Source organism: Callorhinus ursinus, unplaced genomic scaffold (genome assembly GCF_003265705.2).
Source record: "Callorhinus ursinus isolate GAN/ISIS: 27379988/994484 unplaced genomic scaffold, GSC_fseal_2.0 scaffold29, whole genome shotgun sequence".
Classification (NCBI taxonomy): domain Eukaryota; kingdom Metazoa; phylum Chordata; class Mammalia; order Carnivora; family Otariidae; genus Callorhinus; species Callorhinus ursinus.
The window spans coordinates 17,327,158-17,353,092 of record NW_027397091.1 but is presented as its reverse complement, the minus strand read 5'-3'; the positions used below and the strand labels follow the sequence as shown (position 1 = coordinate 17,353,092).

At 40.1% G+C, this 25,935-nt stretch overlaps 1 protein-coding gene and 1 non-coding gene across 6 annotated transcripts in view; both read left to right on the top strand.

Moving 5' to 3' along the window:
- Positions 1 to 25,935, top strand: part of RALGAPA2 (Ral GTPase activating protein catalytic subunit alpha 2) — a 341,780-nt gene that overhangs the window by 115,572 nt on the left and 200,273 nt on the right. For all 5 annotated transcript variants that reach the window (XM_025876863.2, XM_025876860.2, XM_025876859.2 and 2 more), the window contains 4 exons: positions 151 to 299; positions 4,817 to 4,928; positions 18,576 to 18,813; positions 21,509 to 21,673. In XM_025876863.2, coding sequence (XP_025732648.1) covers positions 151 to 299; positions 4,817 to 4,928; positions 18,576 to 18,813; positions 21,509 to 21,673 — 664 coding nt within the window. The remainder of the gene's footprint in view (positions 1 to 150; positions 300 to 4,816; positions 4,929 to 18,575; positions 18,814 to 21,508; positions 21,674 to 25,935) is intronic.
- On the top strand, positions 21,385 to 21,577 carry LOC112828100 (U2 spliceosomal RNA). The gene has a single exon (XR_003209407.1). It is a non-coding gene; the product is annotated as a U2 spliceosomal RNA (small nuclear RNA).

The window sequence follows — 25,935 nt, the reverse complement described above, 5'->3', positions numbered from 1 at the left end:
CCTGAGTATGTGTTGGTGCCACTTACCTTATTGAGACAACTCAAAGGTGATTCCTTGGTAGAGGGAAATTAGTATCATTATCTTTAAGAAAAATTTGTTCAGATCTTTATGTTTAATTATAATTTCTATGTAAAATTTGTTGATTTCAAGGTATTTTTGACAAATGCAGCAAACGTCTTTTTGCTGGAACCATGTCCTGAAGTTCCCATGCTCTTGAAAGAACAAGTTGATGCCTGTAAAGCTGTTTTGATTATTTTTAGGCGCATGATAATGGAACTTACAATGAATAAAAAGACATGGTAAGTTTATTTCAAATTAATTAATATTGTAAAACAGATGTTTCTGTTTTTCAACATAATAATTCAAAGGTTAAAGTCTCCACTTACTAATGGCTTTACAAAGTTAACAATAAGATGGTAATCAATCTTTTGTAACAGTTTCTGTGAATTATGAAGAAGGTAAGTATCCAGCTCTTTGGTAGTTTATTTTTATTATTGGCTTTAAAAACGTTACTGAATTAAAAGTAGTCATATTACTTAATAGTAGATTTTTCCATTTTAAATTGTCATCAGACTGCTTTGTGGAAAAGCAGCATAACTGGTGTTTTATATCATTCTTCATAAGCCCAGGAGAGGTTGTTAATTGCTCTGAAATGCTGTTAACTGATTTTTATTGCTTCAAATTTGAAGCCTTAAATTCACTTTGAAAAAACAATTATCTTAAATGACAAATTGTCAGAATGACTGAATAAATAGTACCGTCAAACATATAGTGGCGTCATGAAAATGTGCTTATGCAAAATGTTTTCGTTTTTGTCCTTTGTTTTTGTTTGGTGTCTCTCTGTTTATAATATCCCTGAAAGTAAACAGTGCTGTAGGTTTTTCCCATGCCCTTGTCCTGTAATGAATGCATCACTCCAGCTTAGGAGGTGTTTTCAGACGTTCGTCAGCAACAGAGGCCTCAGAGCCCCTTTGTAATCCTCTTTCTTCATGTCCCTCAATTCTGGTTGTAAATGCCTCTCTAGCCTGTCCTTTGCATGTTCTTCCCACCCAGCGCTGCCCTGGAGTGGGCTGGCTGGGTCAGCCTTGCTGTCAGTGAGCTTTGGCCTCTGCGCTCAGTGCGCAGGACGCTGCAAACCACTTCCCTCATGGAAATCCTTGGTGGGGCCCCGTTACCAAGCCTGTGTTCTGGATGCTTTTTCTGGATGTCCTTGCATCAGCACTAAGGGGGCTTTGGAAAGCTCTGTGTGCACCTGGTGGAAAGCATAGAAATGAGGCAGGACTGAGCTGGCAGGGGCCCCTGGGGCTGTGGAGTCCAGCCTTTTTCTTTATCTGGTGAAGGGAGGGTGGGCCTAAAGGAATCCGGTCAGGTAGCAAGTTCACTGGTACAGAAACCATAGGAATCAAAATTATTTTAAGGCATAAATTCCAGGATCATCTTTCCCAGACTGGAAATATTACTGTGATGAACAATATGATTTAAACAAAGTTAAATGCTGTGTCAGTAACACTGGAAGTAATGAGAAATGCTGGTATGCTCACAGCAGAAACATCTCCTCGATAGTATAGCAATAGTATTTTTGATGAGTTTTTTCTTTGAAAACTATGAATTCAGTTTACCTTTGTATCAGTAGTATTTTGATCGTTTTGATAATCTTTTTTGGTGAAAATTCTGAGATAAAATTAAGCAAATCTTTTCTATTCTTTAATAATTAAGAAATTTCCAGGTTAAAGTATTAAGAAAAAGCAACTTATGGAAATAGATGAAAATACCCAAAAATAGTCAGTAGCACATAGAAAGGGGTGTGGCCTGTTTCCCTAGCAGAATTTCCTGTGCATTTTAGTGTTGGACAATCCCTGAATTCCCTTTCTCCCTTCTTTCATCCAGTATATAACTACTAAGCTCTTGCTGTGAGGATATAAGGTGAACTAGACAGAGTTCTGCCCTTGTGAGGTTTCCATCCTCATAGACTGAGAGACAGAATGAATGTAGCAGTTTCAGTGGCTGTGCTGGGAAAGGGGACAGAGTGGAGAGTGAGGGAATGTTCTTCTACAGGTGTCCAGGAAGACCTTTGTAAGCAGCACCCTGAGGACAGTAGGGAGAGGCCAGCGGGAGGTCTGAGCATAGAGCTTCCCATGGGAGGAACGCAGGTACCAAGTGTGGTGTGTTCTAGGCCAGTGTAGTGGAGCAGACAGAAGGAGAGGGAGGGTGGGAGGGGATATGACAGGGACCAACAAGAGCCAGGTTGAGTGGGCCTTGCCGGCCACAGGAGGGACATTGGTTACTCCTGTGTGTGTGTGCAAGAGTGTGACACAATCCAGTTTATGTTTCCAAAGATTTCTCTGACTGCTTCTGGAGGAGAGACAGTGCAGGGGAGAGGGGGGAGTAGACAAAGTCAGGGGCCATAACTGATGGCAGCTTACACTAGGGCTGTAGCCAGAGAAGTGCTAAGAAGCAGTCCTGAAATAACAGCAGTGTTGTGTGAATGGTTAACAGTACTGCCTGTGTGAGAAGATGGGGACAACGTCAGTAGTAAAGAGTGCAGGAAACCTGTTCCTCAGTGCAGGGACAGCACACACGCATAATTTCCCATGTTCCCACGGAAGTTTTACACTCTGGAGCAGTTCTTTTGTGAGGAAGAGGGACCGAAAGTCAGTATTTCACAAAATACTGTTTCGCAAAGAAACAAGCTGGAGTCAACAGCTTGTTAGGAAAGATTTTTCCAAACTGCAGATGATCTTTTCACCCTCATTTTCTTCCAGAAGACTGTGTGGGAATTTCATGGCTTGCCAAGTTTTCATAGGTTCAGAAATTAAACTATCCCTGTGTCTTTGTCAGTCATTGCTTTGGTCAGGTTTGCACTTTTTTTTAAGTTTATTTATTTATTTGAGAAAGAGAGAGACTGTGTGAGTGGGGGGAGGTGCAGAAGCAGAGAGAGAGAATCTCAAGCAGACTCCCTGCTGAGTGCAGAGCCAGATGCAGGGCTCCACCCCATGACCCCGAGATCATGATCTGAGCCAAAACCAAGAGGCAGATGCTCAACCCACTGAGCCACCCAGGCGCTCCCAGGTTTGCATTTTTGATGGCAGTTCCCATGACTGAGGTTTGTTTTTTTTTTCCTTTTTTTATTATGTTATATTAATCACCATACATTACACCATTAGTTTTCGATTTAGTGTTCCATGATACCCATCACCAGGCTAACCCATCCCCCCCAACCCCCTCCTCTCTAGAACCCTCAGTTTGTTTTTCAGAGTCCATAGTCTTTCATGGTTCGTCTCCCCCTCCGATTCCCCCCCTTCATTTTTCCCTTCCTGCTATCTTCTTTTTTTTTTTAACATATATTATTTGTTTGAGGTTTTATGTGAAAATTATTATGCTTTTTGTTCTCATCATGTTCATAAGATGGGTATGTAACCATTCATGTGGAAAGGATTATTTTTTGTTGTCTTAAGCATCACATAAATGTGAGCAGGCAGTGGTGATGCTGGGGTCTGTGACAGGGGCCTGGGTACCCTGAATATGGTGAGAGACATGCTGTCCCCTGCTCTGGGGACATTTCTTCCCTCATCCTCCTCTAAGCTCTCTGCTCTAGATGCATGCACCCACATCTCCCATGACTTGAGAGCTCTTCTCGCTCCATGCTTCCAGAACCCATAGACAGTGTACGGCACAAGCAAACAACTAAAACAAAGTTCCAGATGTTGCCAACAGATAACCCTGGGATGAAAATCAAATGGGGTCAGCTACAAATAGGGCAGGAAACCCTATTTGTAGAGGTCATTGTACCATGAGAAGCTTAATGAGAGTCCATATCATTGTTAGAGAGAAAAGACTGTCTCAATATGTGGAAGTACAAGAAGAATATAAAGGAACTGTGATTTGGAGATCTCATCATCTGACCTGGACTGGATGACTTTGTCCAGTTCCCGATCTTATCATTAATGAGCATGTAGGCCAAGGAGAAAGTTATAAAGATGAATGAACAGTTAGTGGATAAACCTCGAGGGAGAAGTTAAAAGGTGTGGTTCCCCTCAGAACAAACAGACCTCCCTTATATACAAAAGACACATGTTCTTGGTTTGCATGGAATTCGAGAAAAGGAAAAGTAAGCAAACACTGATATGAAGAATGTAACTTAGCTGTGAAAAGAAAAATGCCCTTTGGCTGTTCTGAAGAACTTACTGCTATTTACATAATTAGTGGTGTTATTTTGTGTCTTCAGTGCCCTCTTGAAGACCCAGCACCTTCCAGGCACAAAACTCCATGCCTCAAAGTGACCAAAGGTGACCTTTCCAAAGCCCCCTTCCTGCAAGTTCCTCTGGATTTCAGTCATAGTATGATACTGACTGTGTATCTCCCCAGAATGAGGACCAGAATGTCTGTTTTATTTCCTGCCACAAAGATAGATGGGGAGACCTCACAGGTTAAGTAAAATAATGGATGGGAAAACTAAAGGATGCTGCATTAAGTTCAAATGGGCACAACTATTCACTATTCACTGGGCACTTTTAAGGGATTGGTCAGTCTTGCCTCCCTGTCAGAAGGGGATAAAATTAGGCTAGGACGATACCTGTTTTATCCTGCCTATTGATGTTTGTGTAGGTCACATATTTTTAGAACTTTTGTAATGTAAGATGGCTTATTTTGATAAAATATGGTATTCATTGTGTAATTGGCATTCAGATTATCAATACTTTTGAGTAATACATGATTATCATTGTTGCTGAATTCTTAAGAGAATTTCTTGTACCTATAAATTAAAGTGCTTTGGAAATGTGATTAATAATATGAGTTTTTATTTTGGGTGGCCCAGGGAACAGATGTTGCAAATACTACTAAGGATAACAGAAGCTGTCATGCAGAAGCCAAAGGATAAACAAATAAAAGACTTGTTTGCCCAGAGCTTGGCAGGGTTACTGTTTAGGGTAAGTCTTTTTTATTAAAACACTGCAAATGCAAGAAATGAATCAGATTTTACAGCAAAATAGTTTTAATCATTGAGAATTTTAAGAGTAAAATTAAACTCTAAATTTCTAGAAATTTCATTGTTAATTTTCTTTTTTAGCTTTTTCTTAAAGTTTGTAATCTATTCTTTTTTTATTTTATTTTATTATGTTATGTTAATCACTATACATTATATCATTAGTTTCTGATGTAGTGTTCCGTGATTCATTGTTTGCATATAACACCCAGTGCTCCATTCAATACGTGCCGTCTTTAATACCCATCACGAGGCTAACCCATCCCTCCACCCTCCTCCCCTCTAGAACCCTCAGTTTGTTTCTCAGAGTCCATAGTCTCTCATGGTTCATCTCCCCCTCCGATTTCCCCCCTTCATTTTTCCCTTCCTAATATATTCTTTTTTTTTTTAACATAAAATGTATTATTTGTTTCAGAGGTATAGGTCTGTGATTCATCAGTCTTCCACAATTCACAGTGCTCACCATAGCACATACCCTCCCCAATGTCTGTCACCCAGCCACCCCATCCCTCCCACCCCCACCACTCCAGCAACCCTCAGTTTGTTTCCTGAGATTAAGAATTCCTCATATCAGTGAGATCATATGATACATGTCTTTCTCTGATCGACTTATTTCGCTTAGCATAATACCCTCTAGTTCCATCCATGTCGTTGCAAAGGGCAAGATTTCGGGGGTTTTTTGATGGCTGTGTAATATTCCATTGTATATATATACCACATCTTCTTTATCCATTCATCTGTTGATGGACATCTTGGCTCTTTCCATGGTTTGGCTATTGTGGACATTGCTGCTATAAACATTGGGGTGCACGTACCCCTTTGGATCACTACATTTGTATCTTTGGGGTAGTGCAATTGCTGGGTCATACAGTAGCTCTATTTTCAACTTTTTGAGGAACCTTCATACTGTTTTGCAGAGTTGGATGCACCAGCTTGCATTCCCACCAACAGTGTAGGAGGGTTCCCCTTTCTCCACATCCCCGCCCACATCTGTCGTTTCCTGACTTGTTAATTTTAGCCATTCTGACTGGTGTGAGGTGGTATCTCATTGAGGTTTTGATTTGGATTTCTCTGATGCCGAGGTTGTAATCTATTCTTTATAGTTAATGCTTGGCTTCTTTTAGGCCTTCCCACCTGTCTGCCATTTACTTCCTCTTTTGACTTGCTTGAGGTTGGTAGAAATTAGGAAGACAACAGGAGCTGATATTCTTAGTGGAGGGCCAGGTAGATTTGAGGAAGTAAAAGGTAAATGGAAGCATGGGAATGGGGATAAGATGAGGGAGCGGTTCAGGCTAGAAATAAAAATGTAAGAGTCATTAGTATGTTGGGCTATGTGTTGAAGCCACAGGACTGGATGGGATCACCCTGGAGAGACTTTGTGTCCTACAGAGGAGAGGGCCATCTCCATGGTTGGTGGAGGAGAGGAACCATCCAAAGATGCTGAGAAAGGGTGGCCAGGGAGCTGGGAGGGAAACTAGAGGAGCATGTGTCTGGACACCTGGAGACAAGGATTGGGGAAGAGGAGAATGGCCAGTTGACTTTTTTTTTTTTGACAAGATGGCACTGGTTGAGAATATTCTCGGGGAATGAGGCCCGCTTGGAGTGGATGGAGGAGAAAATGAGAGTTGGGCAGTAGAGATAGCAAGTATAGTTAAGGCTTTGCAGAGGTGGAAGGGAGGAGGAAAAGAGGAGCTAGTTGAATGGGTAGCATGCATGGAAGCCAGAGTTTAACATGGATGGTTTTAAAGTCTTTTTGCTTGCAGTGAGAGGGGTCCAGTGAGGACAGCCGGGGGTAGAGCTAGGAGAACTAAAGAAGTAAAGTCTTGGATAAGGTGAGCGGGACTGGGCTGGCTCTAGGTGGGAGCAGAGAGCCAAAGAGATGGCTGTATCTCTTACATCCCACATGGTGGGAAGTGTCAAGAACCTGAGTAGTCTGACATCACCCTGAGGGAAAGAGGAGAGGAAGCAGATGACTAACTGCATAGGAAGTAGAAGTTTTAAAGGGTCCTGAGGGTGGTAGCCTATTGCAACATTGCTCTAGAAAGCACTAGTATTTATGGGATGCACAGAATTTATGGAGCATTTCTGAAAGAGAACAGTGTGAAAGAACTCTGTAAAAGCGTAACATTCTATACAAATAGAGACAGTACAATAGATGGGCCTGCTTTGAGTAATTTGGTAGAAGATAGTATGGTGGATCATGAGCTAGAAGTGATGGTTGTAGGCAATTGCCAACTTCCCACCTCAGCTGACTTGAAAGTGGTTTTAGAGGATATATATTAAGAACATATCTAGAATACAGGTAGGAAATGGAGGGTGACACAAGGAGAAACTAGTTCTTTAAATAAGGTTATATATTCCCTTTGTAACACAAGAGAACCCAATTATTCATATTAATTTTTAATAATTTAATATGATCAAATGATCTTGGCTTGATGAAAAATATATGAGAGGCATGTACTCACTTGCCTCCTGAATAGTATAATCCCTCTTAACTCTGATTGCCTTGCCTAGCTAGTTATTAGATACATGAAGTGGTCTACACATCATTTTGTGTGTGTCCTACCTTGCCTCAAGGGTGGTACTGAACACTTGCTTTGCTTCCCACCCAAAGCACAGACACTCTGCTCGCTTGGCTCTCACTCTCCTGGAGAGTTTCACTGTCGGCACCTTCTCAGTCTCCCTGCCCATATGGGCCTGCGGCTGCCAAGTGAAGTGGACTGAAGCCAGGCTCAGGCTAGTGGGTGCTTGGGCCTCATTCCTCATTAGTTGTCTGGCCCTGCTTTTATGGGGATGTATTGGAATTGGAGCAAGAACTTGTCACTGAATTAAGCAAGTTTCTATTCTGAAGTTGTATTTTTTGGTTTGTTTGATTAGTTTTGGTTGGGGAGAAAAGTTCCCCTTTTAATGGAGAATCTTGTCAGATCTTGAAAATTTGTTTTAAGTCCGTGATTATTAATGATTTTGATGTCATCGTTATTATTTTGGAAATGGTTAGATGGATCAAGAAGAATGCTTAAATTAAGAAGCAACATAAAATAGTGGAGAGAGGATAAACTTTTTGGGGGTAGACAGATTCTGGGTTCTGATCTCAGCTCTGGTACTTTCTGGCTGTGTGGCCTTGAGCAAATCACTTCACCTTCCTGAGTCTCTTCCCTAATCTGTCACTATCAGGAAAGGATTCCTTCTGACTTTGCAGCGTTGTCATAAGAATCAGAGTGGGTTCATCTGGGATTTATGATCATCTCTTGACCTCCCAAGCTCTTTTGTGGGATCCAAGGGGGAAAGAAAAATGTGAAAGGTCTGGACAGCTCTGCCAGGCAACCAAGTGGGCATCATCTTAATTCCATATTAAAATTAAACATGCCATCATTTGTTTGTTCATGTAGACTGTCTACAATTGCCAGCCTTGATTTTTAAAAATTTGAATAAGGAAACTATTAAAGGGGACAGGAAATTTTGAGTTGCCATTGTCCTTTTATCTTTTTTGAATTTTTCCTCTAGTGTTTAGTTTCTTCTCTCAGTAGATAACTTGGGTTGGCAAATTTTCTTTAAATGATAGTTGGGTTTTATTTAGATATTTACCAGATAATGGTGTTTGCCATAAGTGATATTTTAATCTGTTATCAGTGTTAAATAGGACCTTATGCTTGAAGCTCTGAAAGTAAATCAGGAAACCTGGACTATGGTCTTTCTAATTACAGTACTTAAATTATAGTCCCCTAAGTGTGGTGAGTAGAGGAATGCAGCAAGTGGTTGGTTAGGAAACGGGTATAAGAAAAGGAGTGGTTTATGAATGGATGTATTTTTTTTAATACAGCTTGTTTGCCAAGATGTATTTGAATTTCTGTGCTGGAGGAACTTTGGAGATGTTCTTATTCACTTTTTACTTTTGACCAGAAATGACTCCAGAAAAGCCAAGTGAATAGCCCAGCTCACAAACCACATTAGTGACAGAACCCCGAGTCCAGGACTCCCTGTTTCCCTCTTCCTAGACAAGGGTAACTTGCTTAGAGAGCAGCCTGCCTTCTTGCACAGATGTGCCACCCTTCCCCTGCACAGGAGGCTGCACAGTTTTGCTCTGGGTTCAGGTATTGTTAGCTGTGATTTATGATGATGATGATTTGCCAGGTCTGGCACATGTTTTTGAGATTTGCTAAGATGAATGAATGAATGAATTTATTTATTTATATTTATTTTTGATGGTTTGTATCTTAGGCTTTTATTTAAAGTAGACCAAGGCTCATCCCAAAGACGTTTCCATGTGGACTCCTATCTGTGGCCAGTTCTCTTCTCTGTTGCTTTTTATTTATTTTATTTATTTTTTATTATTACGTTAATTACCATACATTACATCATTAGTTTTTGATGTAGTATTCCGTGATTCATTGTTTGCGTATAACACCCAGTGCTCCATGCAGTACATGCCCTCTTTAATACCCATCACCAGGCTAACCCATCCCCCCACCCGCCTCCCCTCTAGAACCCTGTTTGTTTCTCAGTGTCCATAGTCTCTCATGGTCCATCTCCCCCTCTAATTCCCCCCTTCATTCTTCCCTTCCTGCTATCTTCTTCTTCTTTTTTTTTTTAACATATAATGTATTATTTGTTTCAGAGGTACAGATCTGTGATTCAACAGTCTTCCACAATTCACAGCGCTCACCATAGCACATACCCTCCCCAATGTCTATCACCCAGCCACCCCATCCCTCCCACCCCCCACCACTTCAGCAACACTCAGTTTGTTTCCTGAGATTAAGAATTCCTCATATCAGTGAGGTCATATGATACATGTCTTTCTCTGATTGACTTATTTCGCTCAGCATAATACCCTCCAGTTCCATCCACATCGTTGCAAATGGCAAGATTTCATTCCTTTTGATGGCTGCATAATCCACTGTATATATATACATCTTCTTTATCCATTCATCTGTCGATGGACATCTTGGCTCTTTCCACAGTTTGGCTATTGTGGACATTGCTGCTATAAACATTGGGGTGCACGTACCCCTTCAGATCCCTACATTTGTATCTTTGGGGTAAATACCCAGTAGTGCAATTGCTGGATCGAATGGTAGCTCTGTTTTCAACTGTTTGAGGAACCTCCACACTGTTTTCCAGAAGGGTTGCACCAGCTTGCATTCCCACCAACAGTGTACGAGGGTTCTCCTTTCTCCACATCCCCACCAACATCTGTTGTTTCCTGACTTGTTAATTTTAGCCATTCTGACTGGTGTGAGGTGGTATCTCATTGAGGTTTTGATTTGGATTTCCCTGATGCCGAGCGATGTTGAGCACTTTTTCATGTGTCTGTTGGCCATTTGGATGTCTTCTTTGGAAAAATGTCTGTACATGTCTTCTGCCCATTTCTTGATTGGATCATTTTTTCTTTGAGTGTTGAGTTTAAGAAGTTCTTCATAGATTTTGGATACTAGCCCTTTATCTGATATGTCATTTGCAAATATCTTCTCCCATTCTGTCAGTTGTCTTTTGGTTTTGTTGACTGTTTCTTTTGATGTGCAAAAGCTTTTTATCTTGATGAAGTCCCAATAGTTCATTTTTGCCTTTGCTTCCCTTGCCTTTGGCGATGCTTCTAGGAAGAAGATGCTGCGGCTGATGTTGAAGAGGTTGCTGCCTGTGTTCTCCTTTAGGATTTTGATGGGACTCCTGTCTCACATTAGGTCTTTCAACCATTTGGAGTCTATTTTTGTGTGTGGTGTAAGGAAATGGTCCAGTTTCATTCTTCTGCATGTGGCTGTCCAGTTTTCCCAATGCCATTTATTGAAGAGACTTTTCCATCGGACATTCTTTCCTGCTTTGTTGACGATTAGTTGACCATAAAGTTGGGGTCCATTTCTGGGCTCTCTATTCTGTTCCATTGATCTACGCATCTGTTTTTGTGCCAGTACCATACTGTCTTGATGATGATAGCTTTGTAATAGAGCTTGAAGTCAGGAATTGTGATGCCGCCAGCTTTGCTTTTCTTTTTCAACATTCCTCTGGCTATTCGGGGTCTTTTCTGATTCCGTACAAATTTGTTTCTCTGAATCCGTACAAAAAATGTTCCATTTATTTGCGAAAAGTTGATGGTATTTTGATAGGAATTGCATTAAATGTGTAGATTGCTCTAGGTAGCATTGATATCTTCACAATATTTGTTCTTCCAATCCATGAGCATGAAAAGTTTTTCCATTTCTTTGTGTCTTCCTCAATTTTTTCATGAGTATTTTATAGTTTTCTGAGGACAGATCCTTTGCATCTTTGGTTAGATTTATTCCTAGGTGTCTTATGGTTTGGGGTGCAATTGTAATGGGATCGACTCCTTAATTTCTCTTTCTTCTGTCTTGTTGGTGTATAGGAATGCCACTGATTTCTGTGCATTGATTTTTTTTTTAATTTTTTTATTGTTATGTTAATCACCATATATTACATCATTAGTTTTTGATGCAGTGTTCCATGATTCATTGTTTGTTCATAACACCCAGTGCTCCATGCAGAGCGTGCCCTCCTCAATACCCATCACCAGGCTAACCCATCCCCCCACCCCCCTCCCCTCTAGAACCCTCAGTTTGTTTTTCAGAGTCCATCATCTCTCATGGTTCGTCTCCCCCTCTGACATACTCCCCTTTTCTTCCTCTCCTGTTATCTTCTTCTTTTCCTTTTTTCTTATAATATGTTGCGTTATTTGTTTCAGAAGTACAGATCTGTGATTCAACAGTCTTGCACAATTCACAGCGCTCACCGTAGCACATACCCTCCCCAATGTGCATTGATTTTATATCTTGCCACTTTACTGAATTCCTGGATGAGTTCTAGCAGTTTTGGGGTGGAGTCTTTTGGGTTTTCCACATAAAGTATCATATCGTCTGCAAAGAGTGAGAGTTTGACTTCTTCTTTGCTGATTTGGATGCCTTTGATTTCTTTTTGTTGTCTGATTGCTGCAGCTAGGACTTCTAATACTATGTTGAATAGCAGTGGTGAGAGTGGACATCCCTGCCATTTCCTGACCTTAGGGAGAAAGCTCTCAGTTTTTACCCATTGAGAATGATATTCGTTGTGGATTTTTCATAGATGGCTTTTATGATATTGAGGTATGTACCCTCTGTCCCTATACTCTGAAGAGTTTTGATCAAGAAAGGATGCTGTACTTTGTCAAATGCTTCCTCTGTATCTATTGAGAGGATCATATGGTTCTTGTTCTTTCTTTTATTAATGTATTGTATCGCATTGATTGATTTGCTCTTCAGGTGTTGAACCAACCTTGCAGCCCCGGGATAAATCCCACTTGGTCATGATGAATAATCCTTTTAATGTACTGTTGGATCCTAGTGTCTAGTATTTTGGTGAGAATTTTTGCATCCATGTTCATCAAGGATATTGGTCTGTAATTCTCCTTTTTGATTGGGTCTTTGTCTGGTTTTGGGATCAAGGTAATGGTGGCCTCATAAAACGTGTTTGGAAGTTTTCCTTCCATTTCTATTTTTTGGAACATTTTCAGAAGAATAGGTATTAATTCTTCTTGAAATGTTTGGTAGAATTCCCCTGGGAAGCCATCTGGCCCTGGGCTTTTGTTTGTTGGGGGATTTTTGATGACTGCTTCAATTTCCTTAGTGGTTTTAGGTCTGTTCAGGTTTTCTCTTTCTTCCTGGTTCAGTTTTGGTAGTTGCTACACCTCTAGGAATGCCTCCATTTCTTCCAGATTATCTAATTTGCTGGCATAGAGTTGCTCATAATATGTTCTTATAATTGTTTGTATTTCTTTGGTGTTGGTTGTGATCTCTCCTCTTTCATTCATGATTTTATTTTTTTGGGTCATTTCTCTTTTCATTTTTATAAGTCTGGCCAGGGGTTTATCAATCTTGTTCATTCTTTCAAAGAACCAGCTCCTAGTTTCGTTGATCTGTTCTACTGTTCTTTTGGTTTCTATTTCATGGATTTCTGCTCTGATCTTTATGATTTCTCTTCTCCTGCTGGGTTTAGGCTTTATTTGCTGTTCTTTCTCCAGCTCCTTTAGGTGTAGGGTTAGGCTGTGTATTTAAGACCTTTCTTGTTTCTTGAGAAAGGCTTGTATTGCTATATACTTTCGTCTTAGGACTGCCTTTGCTGTATCCCAAAGATTTTGGACAGTTGTGTTTTCATTTTCATTGGTTTCCATGAATTTTTTTTAATTCTTCTTTAATTTCCTGGTTGACCTGTTCATTCTTTAGTAGGATGCTCTTTAGCCTCCATGTATTTGAGTTCTTTCCGACGTTCCTCTTGTGATTGAGTTCTAGTTTCAAAGCACTGTGGTCTGAAAATATGCAGGGAATGATCCCAATCTTTTGGTACCGGTTGAAACCTGATTTGTGACCTAGGATGTGATCAATTCTGGAGAATGTTCCATGGGCACTTGAGAAGAATGTGTATTCTGTTTCTTTGGGATGGAATGTTCTGAATATATCTGTGAAGTCCATTTGGTCCAGTGTGTCATTTAAAGTCTTTATTTCCTTGTTGATCTTTTGCTTAGATGATCTGTCCATTTCAGTGAGGGGGGTGTTAAAGTCCCCCACTATTATTGTATTGTTGTCAATGTGTTTCTTTGCTTTTGTTATTAATTGCCTTATATAATTGGGTGCTCCCATGTTCGGGGCATAGATATTTACAATTGTTAGATCTTCTTGTTGGATAGACCCTTTAAGTAGGATATAATGTCCCCTCTCATCTCTTATTACAGTCTTTGGTTTAAAATCTAATTTGTCTGATAGAAGGATTGCCACCCCAGCTTTCTTTTGGTGTCCATTAGCATGGTAAATGGTTTTCCACCCCCTCACTTTCAACGTGGGGGGTGTCTGGGTCTGAAATGAGTCTCAACCATTGTAGGTTACAGACCTCTTGTCCCGAGCTGCTTTCAGAATTTTCTTTGTCTCTGAGGCTCATAAGTTTTACTATTAGATGTCAGGATATTGACCAATTTTTTTGATTTTGAGGGGGTTCTCTGTGCCTCCTGCATTTTGATGCCTGTTTACTTTCCCAAATTAGGGAAGTTCTCTGCTATCATTTGCTCCAATATACCTTCTACCCCTCCCTCTCTTTCTTCTTCTTCTGGGATCCCAATTATTCTAATATTGTTTCGTCTTATGGTATCACTTATCTCTCGAATTCTGCCCTCGTGATCCTGTAGTTGTTTATCTGTCCTTTTCTCAGCCTCTTTATTTTCCATCATTTGGTCTTCTATATCACTAATTCTCTCTTCTGCCTCATTTATCCTAGCAGTTAGAGCCTCCATTTTTGATCGCACCTCATTAATAGCCTTTTTGATTTTGACTTGGTTAGATTTTAGTTCTTTTATTTCTCCAGAGAGGGTTTCTCTAATATCTTCCATGCTTTTTTCAAGCCCAGCTAGTATCTTTAAAATCATCATTCTGAGCTCTAGTTCCGACATCTTACTAATGTCCTTATTGATTAGGTCCCTGGCAGTCAGTACTGCCTCTTGTTCTTTTTTTTGAAGTCATTTTTTCTGTCTTGTCATTTTGTCCAGAGGAGAATAGATGAATAAGAGAACAAAATACTAACAGGGCAACAACATCCCCAGCAAATATACACTAAACAAATCAGAAGAGACCTGAAACTGGGGGAAAAGAAAGGAAAATAAAGAAAAAAGAAAAAAAAAGATAAAAACAAACAAAACAAAACAGAATATGATCAGATATGATCAGGCTGGTGCAAAGATCAGTGCCACACACTAGATTTGGGGCGTATTTTGGTCTGTTAGAAGAAAGCGCCTCCCAAAATGTTAAAGAAAGAAAAACTTATATATGTACAAAAATAAAGGTTAATATGATTAAGGGATGGAATATGACTGTAAAGATGAAAATTATAGAAGACTTTATAAAAGCAATTGATAAGATAAGAAGTTGGTTGAAAAAAGAAAAGAGGATTTAAAAAAAAAAGGGAGCGAATGTGATCAGGCAGGAGACAAGAACAAAGCCATATACTAGAGATTTAGGGTATATTTTGGTCTGTTAGAAGAAACTGTATCCCAAAATTTTAAAGAGAGAACAACTTATATATATATATATATATGCCAAAAATAAGGTTAACTACTATGAATTGATAGAATATGACTCTAAAAATGAAAAATAAAATATTTTTTAAAAAAGGGTTTTTAAGATGGTTGAAAAAGGGAAAAAGAAAAATTAAAAAAAAATTAACTTTCAAAGAGTAGAGAATCATGGGGAAAAGGCCATGAATCTTTGTGCAGTATTCCTCTAGAGCTGGCGTTCTACCGTTCTCATTCATCGGTAAACTTGGCTGGCTGTTCTTGCTGATCTTCTGGGGGAGGCGCCTGTTGCCTTGGTTCCCAAATGTCTTTGCTGGAAGTGGAATTGCCCCACCCTTGCCGGGGGCGGGCTAAGTAATCTCGGGTTTGCTCATGGGAGCTTTTGTTCCCTGCAAGCTTTCCCTACAGCTTTGGAGGAGGAGAGTGAAAATGGCGGCCTCCCAATCTCCGCCCTGAGGGACTGAGAACTTAGGGGCCCCCCAGAGAAAAGCAGTCAATCACTCCCGTCTCTCTGGTCTCCGGCCGTACTCCGTGCTCAGCCGGCCTGTGACGCGAGCGTTTCTGTTTCTGGCTCACGACCCTGTGTGGAGTCTCCAAACTGAGCAGATCCCTGCAGTGCACTCCCACGCCACTCCTCCCAGGGGAGGAAGGGGAGTCTCCTCGGATCTGCCGCTTGTTGGGTCCCTGCTGGAAGACCAGTGGCCCGACTGTGCTGCAGGTCAGGGTTTATGGCAACCCCATGCTGAGAGCCCACTACTCCACTCACTTTTTGCAGCTGGCTTCCCCGCTGTGATACCTGGGAGCTCTGCTGCACTCAGGCACCCCCAGTCTTTCTGTGACCCCGAGGGTCCTGAGACCACACTGTCCCACTAGGGTTCCACCCCCTGCTTAGCCACTGGAGTGACGTCCCTCAGCAGAGCCGACTTCTAAAAGTTCCAATTTTGTTTTCCGCTGCTCTATCACTTGCCAGAAGCGGCTGATGGAGGCCCCCTCCCCCACCGTCTATCCTCCCAAATATCGCCTCAGATTCACTTCTCTGCACGTCCTACCTTCCAGAAAGTGGTTGCTCTTCTGTTCAGAGAGTTGTTGCTATTCTTTTCTTTGATCTCCTGTTGAGTTCATAATTGTTCAGAATGGTTTGATCCCTATCTAGCTGAATTCCTGCGACCAGACGAAATTTAGGTCTCCTATTCCTCCGCCATCTTGCTCCTTCTTGGGGAAGGAATTTATGAATTTAATAAGCTGCAAGAAGTCTGTGTTCTGTCCTTGTTTTATAATTAGTCAATAAAGTGAAGCCAATGCAAGATTCCCAGCACAGGGCATCTTCTACCACACGAAAACTTTCCTTTTAACCTGAAGCTAGTGCTGTAAACCAGATGTGAGGCTGAGTGCTGGTAGCATTACCAGTCTGTCCTTTCTCCTCTTACTCTGTTTCTCTTTGATCTACTCTTTATTAATTTTATTGTGTATATGCGCTTTATGGTAATACCCTCAAACTCATTTTGAAAACAGGAGTGTAAAATGGAATAAACAGAAGATGGCGTTTTAGTCATAATGAATATATTTAATAAGGTCTTAGTAAGAATAAATGATAAAATTATTTTAGCTTTTTCTTTTGCATTGTTCCTTTACATTCATCCATCTTAGAGTCATTTTCATTATGAATATTTAAAACCTTGTTTTCAACATATTTAATGATTTTAGCTCAACTTTCACATTTTTATCCTTTTAAAAAGTGTGGTAAATGTGAATTAAAACATAGAGAACAGGTACATTGTGTAAGGGTCATTTTAAATATGATTTTTCAAGTGGTTGGAACAGACCTGCCTGACTATAGACTGTTTTTTATTTCTCAAAGTTTTCCTATGTGTATGTTAAAGAAAAATTTCTCTTGTAATTAAAAAGCCAGTTTGCCCCTATCGCATGCATAGGACAACTTCCATCGACTGTGGGAGTCTATTTGCATCTGGGATGGGCAGAAATATTTGCAGGTTGGCACCTTAAGGAGCACATTAAACTCTGACAACAGATCAGGGAAGTTACACAGACTTTGGATATAACTATTCCCTCTAGTAAGATTAGGAAAGCCTTTGGGGCTCACCTGAGAAGGACTTGGCACGTCTTTCAAGGCAGATATATTTTGATTTGAATTTTAAAAGATGTGGACCATTTTGGCAGAGGTAAGGAACTAGGCCATTTCAAGGTAAGGGAATATGCAAAATATGCGCATAGTTGTCTGGTAGGTTTGCCCATGTGACCATTCATAGTGCTGTGGACCATAAGGTTAGAGGAGGGACACAGAGAAGTAGACTCTTAAGGAAAGTGCTCTGATAGGGAAATGCAGACAACTGTGGGTGTGGAGGTACTTACTGGAGGCTGGGTGGAGTGGCAGTCAGGGATACCTTGGAGGAAGTAATGTCCACATTGTGCCCTGAGGAATGGGAGTTAAAGAGGCAAAAAAGAAGGGAAGAGAGGAAGGAAGACTACATGCCAAGGCCAGGAGCAGGAGACACCAAGTCGAGGAACTGGAAGAATCTCAGTGGAAGCATTGAATTCTTTTTACTCTTACGCTATATTAACAGGTACCTGCAGAACATGCAAGTAGAGCTCTCTAGTATGCAGATAGAAGAGTTCAGGAAACCAGAGAGGTCTGGGCTGAACATGGAGATTCAGAAGTCATCAGTATACAGGTGTTAACTGGAGCCGTGAGAATGGAGACCAGAACCCCGGCACAAGAGGGCAGAAAGCCAGAGCAGTCAGTTGACTGGGAAATGAGGAGGTGCACATGCAGTGAATGTGGAACATTCTTTCAAGAAATTTGGCTTTAAAAGTTCTAGCTAGAGGGGGGAATCTGGTCTCAAGGGAACTTTTTTGTTTGTTTTTTGTTTTTAAGATGAGGTAGATTGGGAACATGTTTAAATACTGATGGGGAGTTGCTGGCAAAGTAGGACAGACTGAAGAAGGAGAGTCAGGGTTACTGGAAACAGAAAGACCAAGAAGGAGGTTCAGAGCAGAGATGGTAACAAGCATAGAAGAGTGGGAACCTCCTCTTCACTTACAGCCTGCAGATGGAGGAGAAGCTGGGCAAACACTTGTGCCTTGTGGGTAAAGGTTGAGGGTATTCTTGCTTAATGAGTTCTGTTTTCTCTGAAGTCTGCAGTGAGTTCATCTACTAAAAACAGGGAGGAGTTGGTGGGACTGGAGAGGTGGCTAGAAGCAGCCACTGTAGAGAGTGAGAGAGAGAGAGCTATCTCAAGAAGTAGAACAGTTGTACTGAGCTTTGTCTTCTCCCCAGTTACAGCCAGCACTAGCCACAGACACTAGAGGGATTTTGAATCAGTAGCTTTGTTCATGGTGATAACTGATTTCTCTGTAGCTCAGATCCTGGTTACAGTTGATCAAATGAATTTTGAGAACCTAAAAGAAAAACAAGATCAAGTGCTTTTTATTTTAAAGTTCATTTTATTCATAGTAATTTAAAATATTTTGTTAAAAATCATTCTTATTCCAAATGAGGGTGATTCAATTTTCTTGTTGGTTGGTTGGTTCTAGACGCTCATGGTGGCATGGATCCGAGCAAACCTCTGTGTGTACATTTCCCGAGAGCTCTGGGATGACTTCCTTGGCGTGCTGTCCTCCCTCACGGAATGGGAAGAACTCATAAACGAGTGGGCCAACATCATGGACTCCTTGACAGCAGTGCTCGCGAGAACGGTTTACGGAGTTGAGATGACAAACCTACCTCTGGACAAATTAAGTGAACAAAAGGAAAAGAAGCAGCGAGGCAAAGGTCCCTCCACTCTTACAGAGTAACACCAGATATCTGAGATTGAGGAGGAGTGTGTGTCTATACATTTAGGCAATTAATGCGTGAAATTTCATAAAAAATGGAACCAGCCATATAGGTGGTGTCTTTTTTTTTTTAAGATTTGATTTATTTATTTGACAGAGAGAGAGATAGCAAGAGCAGGACCACAAGCAGGGGAGTGGGAGAGGGAGAAGCAGGCTTCCCGCTGAGCAGGGATCCCGATGTGGGGCTTGATCCCAGGACCCTGGGATCATGACCTGAGCTGAAGGCAGACACTTAACGACTGAGCCACCCAGGCGCCCCTAGGCAGTGTCTTTTTAATGGTCGTGTTGGACTGTGTTTCATAGCACTCTGTCCTCTTAATGAGGATGATGAATTTATGAAGGAGCTGTGAATGAAGAAGGAAGATGAAGGGGAGTAGCAGTAGTAGCAACAATAATAATAATGGCTCATGCTTGTATGTATTCTCTCTCTTGACCCTCTAACGTCTAAGTTATCATCCCAGTATCATAGAGAAACTGAAGTACAGAGTCTGTGCTGACAGACTCATTCAAGGTACATAGCTAAGAAGTGGGAAAGCCAGAAATCAAAGCTAGGCAAGTCTAGCTTCAGGCACCACACTAGAAAGACGTATTCCACTGCCTGCTTAAGATAGGTGGAAAAATTCTGAATGTTTCAGATAGGAGTCATTTTGACCTTTTTTGTGTTTCTGGGTAAAAATTGTTTTGAGACCTAGAGTCAGATCAAGGTGGAAAACATTAGAGGTGGTTTCTATTGGGGACAACAATTTGTCTTCCTTACTGTTTGAAGGCTGTGATACAGTCCTTGGATTAATTCACTTGTACTCCAATTTATTATGTAAAGATTTTTAGGCAGTTCATAGAAGTACCTATAATACAATAGATAGGGGCACCTGGGTGGCTCAGTTGGTTAAGTGACTGCCTTTGGCTCGGGTCATGATCCTGGAGTCCTGGGATTGAGTCCTGCATAGGGCTCCCTGCTCGGCGGGGAATCTGCTTCTCCTTCTTACCCTACCCCCACTTGTGTTCTCTCTCTCTCAAGTAAATAAATAAAATCTTTTAGAAAAAATTAAAAAACAGGGCGCTTGGGTGGCTCAGATGGTTAAGCGTCTGCCTTCGGCTCAGGTCATGATCCCAGGGTCCTGGGATCAAGTCCCGCATCAGGCTCCCTGCTCCTTGGGAGCCTGCTTCTCCCTCTGCATCTCTCTCTCTCTCTCTCTCTGTCTCTCATGAATAAATAAATAAAATCTTTAAAAAATTTTAAAAAAATAAAAATAGAATAAAATAGATAAAATGCATAAGGACACTGGGGCAAAATTAAAGGAGGTGGAGTTGCAGGAGTTTTTAAAATGCCAGAATGCATGCTGGAGAGCTTCCTATGCTTGCTGGGGTGGGCAAGCTTAGGTTTGACTCTGATCTTCACAGGGTTACAGCAGAGGATCACAGATTACAAAAGGGGAAAAATCCGCAGCTTGGGCGATACATAGCTTTTCCTGGTCCGAAAATCTGGGCATAGTTTCTCCTCCAAAGACTCATAAGGTATACATTGCTTGCTGTGGGTAGACTACAGCCTCAACAATAGCCTTATTATAGACTGTATCAGCTTTTCCTGTGTGACAGATCACCCCAAAACATAGTGGATTAAAGTAACAGCCAGTTGTTTAGATCATGATTTTATGAGTTGGCAATTTGGTTTGGACACAGTTGGGCAGTTCTTCTGCTGGATTCACTCCTGTGTTTGCAGTCAACTAGGCTGTCAAATAATCAGCTAGACAGCTCTAGAGTTGGCCAGCTTTCAGCTGGGGCAGTGGTAGGGGGACTTGGCCATAAACCTTTCATTACCCAGCAGGCCAGCACAGGTTTTTTTTTGTGAGGACTTAGGGTTCCAGGAGCAGCAACAGGGCAAGCCCAGATTTTCAAGTGCATTTCATATCTCTGCTTGCTCGGTTTTGCTACCAAAGTAAGTCATGTGATGAAGCCCAGGATCATTGTGGACAGAGGATGTGGATGTGGGGAGGTGTGAACCAACTATGGTGATTATTTAACCATACAGACATGTAATTAATGTGACTGACTCTTTTAATATCTTTGCTGCAGTCTGGGAGTGGCTGTATTTATTTATAGGAAGGTAAACAATTTGAAAAACACTATAGAATGATAAAGAATGAATTTAATTATTCAATTAATGACTATGGCAAATATTTCTGATTTATCTATTATATTGCTTTATTCTAAAAATGAATTTAAATATTCATTATGGAAATACTTGCCTTCTAAGCACTGGATTTGTGGAAACAAAGTACACTCTCAGGAACTTGGGTGTGAAAATGATCCACAAGGGGCAGCCACCAGCACATTATCTGTGCAGAAATCTCTGTCTAATTCTCTTTTCTCCTGTATTTCTTTTGAATCCTTGACCACTCGTTTGAAATATTTAACCAGAGCTCACTGAGAGGAAAGTTGAGAAGTGGTACCTAATTTTGCAACAAAAGAAGTTGCTGATTATATACAGTTGTATTTATGAAATTTGCTGATCGCTTCTTGGCCCTTTGGCTAAGATCAAGTGTAGTATGAAATTTGCTGAGCAACACAAACTGTGGAATGAATGATAATGAATTCAGCCTTTATATTATTTTTCTTTCCTTATCCTTTATCAGGCTGTGTTCTAGATTCTCAGAAAGGAACCACTGTGGGGAGATCCTTTTCTCTCAGCTGGCGGAGCCACCCAGATGTGACCGAGCCAATGCGATCTAGGAGTGCCACCACATCTGGGGCACCAGGAGTTGAGAAAGCAAGAAATATCGTTCGCCAGAAAGCAACGGGTAAACGTTTATTTAAATATTTCTCTAAGGTCTAATTGCTATCTGAAATGGATTTATAGGAATAAAATGTTTTAAAAGTTTTAAAATTCCACTCAGAACTCAAATACATGGCCTTTTATTAAAGGCCATATCTTTTAGTTGTCTGTTCTGGTTACTCTTCAAATCTGTTTCTGATACTTATTTCTGAATCTTTCATTGTGAAAAAGACCTTGAGATGTTAATATTGAGTGAGATATCTTTGCAAAAGAGAGAAAATAAATATTTTGTTTGAACCCTGAAGAAAACAGATTCTCAGTAATCACACAGTTGCACTACTATTGTTGTTGAGCAGCGTAAATCTTAGTGTGGCACTGTTCCAACAAAGAAAAAGAGAATAATGCACTTAGTTTGCAGGACTGGAGGGGGATATTTAAGTGTTTTGCTTCTTTTAGGAAATGGGAGCTTTACATACCTGGAGCTGTTGTTTTTCTAGCCTGTTAGAACAAACAAGAACTTGACCAAGAACCCTGTTTTTTGGACTGGTTTGCTACATTTCACTTTAAAACCAAAAGATAAATCTTTAAAAAGTAAGCTTATATCCAGTATTTAATAAGAACAAATAAAGCCCCTTATCCCCAGTGACTTTGAGGCTGTAACTACATTTAAAACAAATTTATCTGAGTTTCCTGTAGTTTTTCACATCAGTAATACCATGCTGTCATATCGATATTCAGCATGTTGACTGCAGAAAGTCACAATATCCTCTGGTCATAAACCAGAGTCATTTACACTCAGCGTATCTTACAGTGCTTAGTAAAGGCTTCGTACAGAGGGCTTAGAATCCTGTTGGAGTCTTTATGAAATTATATTATACCTTAACCCTAATTGTCTAATGCTCTTTGCCATAGCATTTGTTGATAATTATCACCTTATTTGCATTCACCTCTTGTTCTGTTTCTCCTGCTTTCCTTCATCTCTCCCCTGAGGAGAGACGCAGTTCCTAATAACAGGCAACTTTGGGGAAGGCTTACTCAATGATTTCCATTCTTGTTCCAACTCCTAAAAATTCCTTTCTTCCATCTTTGGATCAGAGCAGAAGTTTGTGACAAAGTGGCATCATGCCTCAGCTGCCCAGACTCCCTCAGGGCCCTAGAATTGTAATGATAATAAAAGTGATCATTCAAAACACTGTGTAAAACTCTACTTTCACATTTTAATGAGCAGCAAAGTATTGTATATTGCATGCTCCTTATTCCCCTACTTGGCCAAAACACAGCCATTTTAGTTTTTCAGCAGATGTTTCAGACCAGCAAATACGATAGTGGCACCAGTATTGTTCTCGATAATCCTCGGTGCATTTATGCCAGTGAGCTTCTGTTCATCAGTGTTCTCAGGTGTCAAAGCCATGGTATTGCAGCAATAAGAACTTTTACAAAATCACGTTAAAGGTGTTTAGACTATGTAACTTTAAAGTCATAAACCTGGCCTTTTTAGGATTAATTAAATTAACGCTTGGAACCATAACCTTTAAAAGATAATGGGATTAAAAAAAAAAAGATAATGGGATAAGACCTATTGAGTTGGATGGGTCTATTACCTTTATGTATTTTGTACACACATATGTATTTCCTTTTTTTTTTTTTTAAGATTTTATTTCTTAGTAATCTCCACACCCAAGGTGGGGCTCGAACCCACAACCCTGAGATCAAGAGTCACATGCTCCACCAGCACCCCATGTATTTCCTATTTTATTTTACACATTTATCATTTTTAGTTGCCTGTGAAAACAACAGTCTCTGAAGATTTTATTATATCATGCTGTTTTATAAAATTAATTTATATAGACTAATAGTCACTATATAAATAAACTGGTTTTACTCAGTTCTGTGCTTTTTACATTGTGTAATAATTCTCTTTTCCATCTTTTAAAAAAGGCCTAGAATAATTTCATGGTAGATTTTGATTTGTGTGGAGGCCACCTTTTAATGAGAGAACTGCAGCTCAGGAAGTTAGTTTTTGCCACTTTTACTTAGTGCTTATTATGGAAGACTCATTTGAAAGTGACTTTTTTTTTCCTAATCTCAATACAAGAATAATTTAAGATTATTATATTATAATTTGCCTTACAGACTACTTAGATTGAGAAAATGTCAGTGATGGTGGTAAGATGGAAATAATAAAATAATCAATTGCAGAGTAGGGAAATGACAATTTAATAGAGAATCAACTACTTTGCAATTTAAAAGGAACTAACAGGAGAGTCTTAAAGAATTATAAAGGAAAACTTTGTTCCTGAGTGTGAATGATGCTAAAATTTTAGATGTCTAAAATGAGTGATTAAAGCAAGTCAATTTCCACACAAAAAAATTATTCTAAGTTTTATTTCTAAAATAACTAGTGATCAGTTTTGGGAAAATGCACACTCATTTCATTTATAAAAGGACATTGAGAGATGAACACATCTTTTAGGAAATTTGAAGTAAGTCAGTTTGACATTTGCATGGAAGTCATTTTCCCTTAAATATTATCTTACCCATTTGTGAAGTGTACTGTAATTACTTTAGATGTGGGAGTTAGAACTAGGAATTTGACAGCCAGAGGTTGGGGCCCAGGGAGACACAAGGAAGTGAAAAGTTTGTTTCACTCTTTGCAAATGTATCATTCTCATTTGTATTTCTATTTCATTAATGTGAAATAAAATCACATAAAAGTAATAGAACAGCAAGTAAACCTTTAACCTAGTTTTAAGGATAAAAGTGATCTTACTGATGGTAGTTTCATATATATGAGGTGTATTCTCTTCCTGTGTTTATCCATTTGCTCAAATGGTCATTTCACTAGCAGTCTTTTGAAAACTTAAGAGCAGGGCACCTGGGTGGCTCAGTAGGTTAAGTGACTGCCTTTGGCTCAGGTCATGATCCTGAGTCCCCCGATCGAGCAGGGAGTCTGCTTCTCCCTTTGACCCTCCCCCATCTTATGCTCTCCCTCTCTCTCTCATTCTCTCTCTCTCAAGTAAATAAATAAAATATTATTAAAAAAAAGAAAACTTAAGAGCATCATAAAGTTCATACTAAGAAATTATGGATTTTAATATGCACAAAATGTGTTATGGAAGGATGGGTTTCATGGAGATTTTTGCCTTTTTTTCCAAATACCAAATCTTTTGGTGTTCAACTTGACTTTTATGTGTTTCTGAGGTTTTAGGACATTTAATTTACTAAATGATTTGCTTTTGAATACAGTCAGCTCTCAGTAAACCAACTTTTGAATTATTTATTATTTGTAGAGCAATTTTAATCTTAGGCTAGATTTTTCCCTCCCTCCCCGTGGTCTTTTCATATGTGTGTCCTCTAGGAAGGGAAAAGTGATTATAATGTCCGCTCAAATAAACAACCCAAATGTGGGTCTGATAGCAGGAAAAAAGGAAAGCTAAACCTGTAAAGCATTCTAAAATAAGATTATTTGTGAATTGTCTATTCTCCCATGTCATGAGAATGACTGAACGTTGGCTGTATTTAGAGACTATGGTTAAATACTCTGCTTTGTACTGACTTCTTTTAAAGTATAAAATGACCTCCTTTAAATATTGAAAGGAAGACCAGAAAAATAGCCATAAAAAAAAAGTGAAAGATCCTGATGTGCTTCTGACATAAATGTTACTTTATCTCTCCTGGAAGCCAAGCGAAGCCAGTCTATCAGCAACTGTGTCCACCTTTCTGAGGCTTTGCCTGCCACTAAAAGCGTCCCGCTCCTCCTTCACACCGTGAGCGCTCTCTTACCTGGTCTCTCTCACTCCTCTTGCTCTCACAGGCTGTCAGGTACTGTAATGCTGTCTCTTGTGTCCGTCAGTGTTCCCGGGCTTCCCCCGCTTGCTGCTGGGCCTTGCTTCCTTTGTTAAACCCCTCCAGCCCCCCACCACGCATGCGTACCTGCCCGTTGCACTTTGCGCTTATTTTCAATGAATATTAATCATTGTTTTTATGTAGTTAGATGTTTAGTAACAATTAAACAGTCAAGAAAAATTTCTTTAACACCACTGGTCTTTGCTTTCCCAGTTAAGAGGATACAGGATTTTGTGGACCATAGTTTTTAACAGTGATGACTGCCTCAGTGTGCCTTCTGTACAATGCTTGCAGAACAAAAGTTGAGCATGTTAGTGTCTGAATGCTTGCTGTGCCTCCCCAAAGTGGATAAACGGGAAGATTCATATAGGCAGGAACTCTTTGGAATTAATAAATCATAATCATGTACAAAGTAATAATGTTTATGGAGATTCACACTGA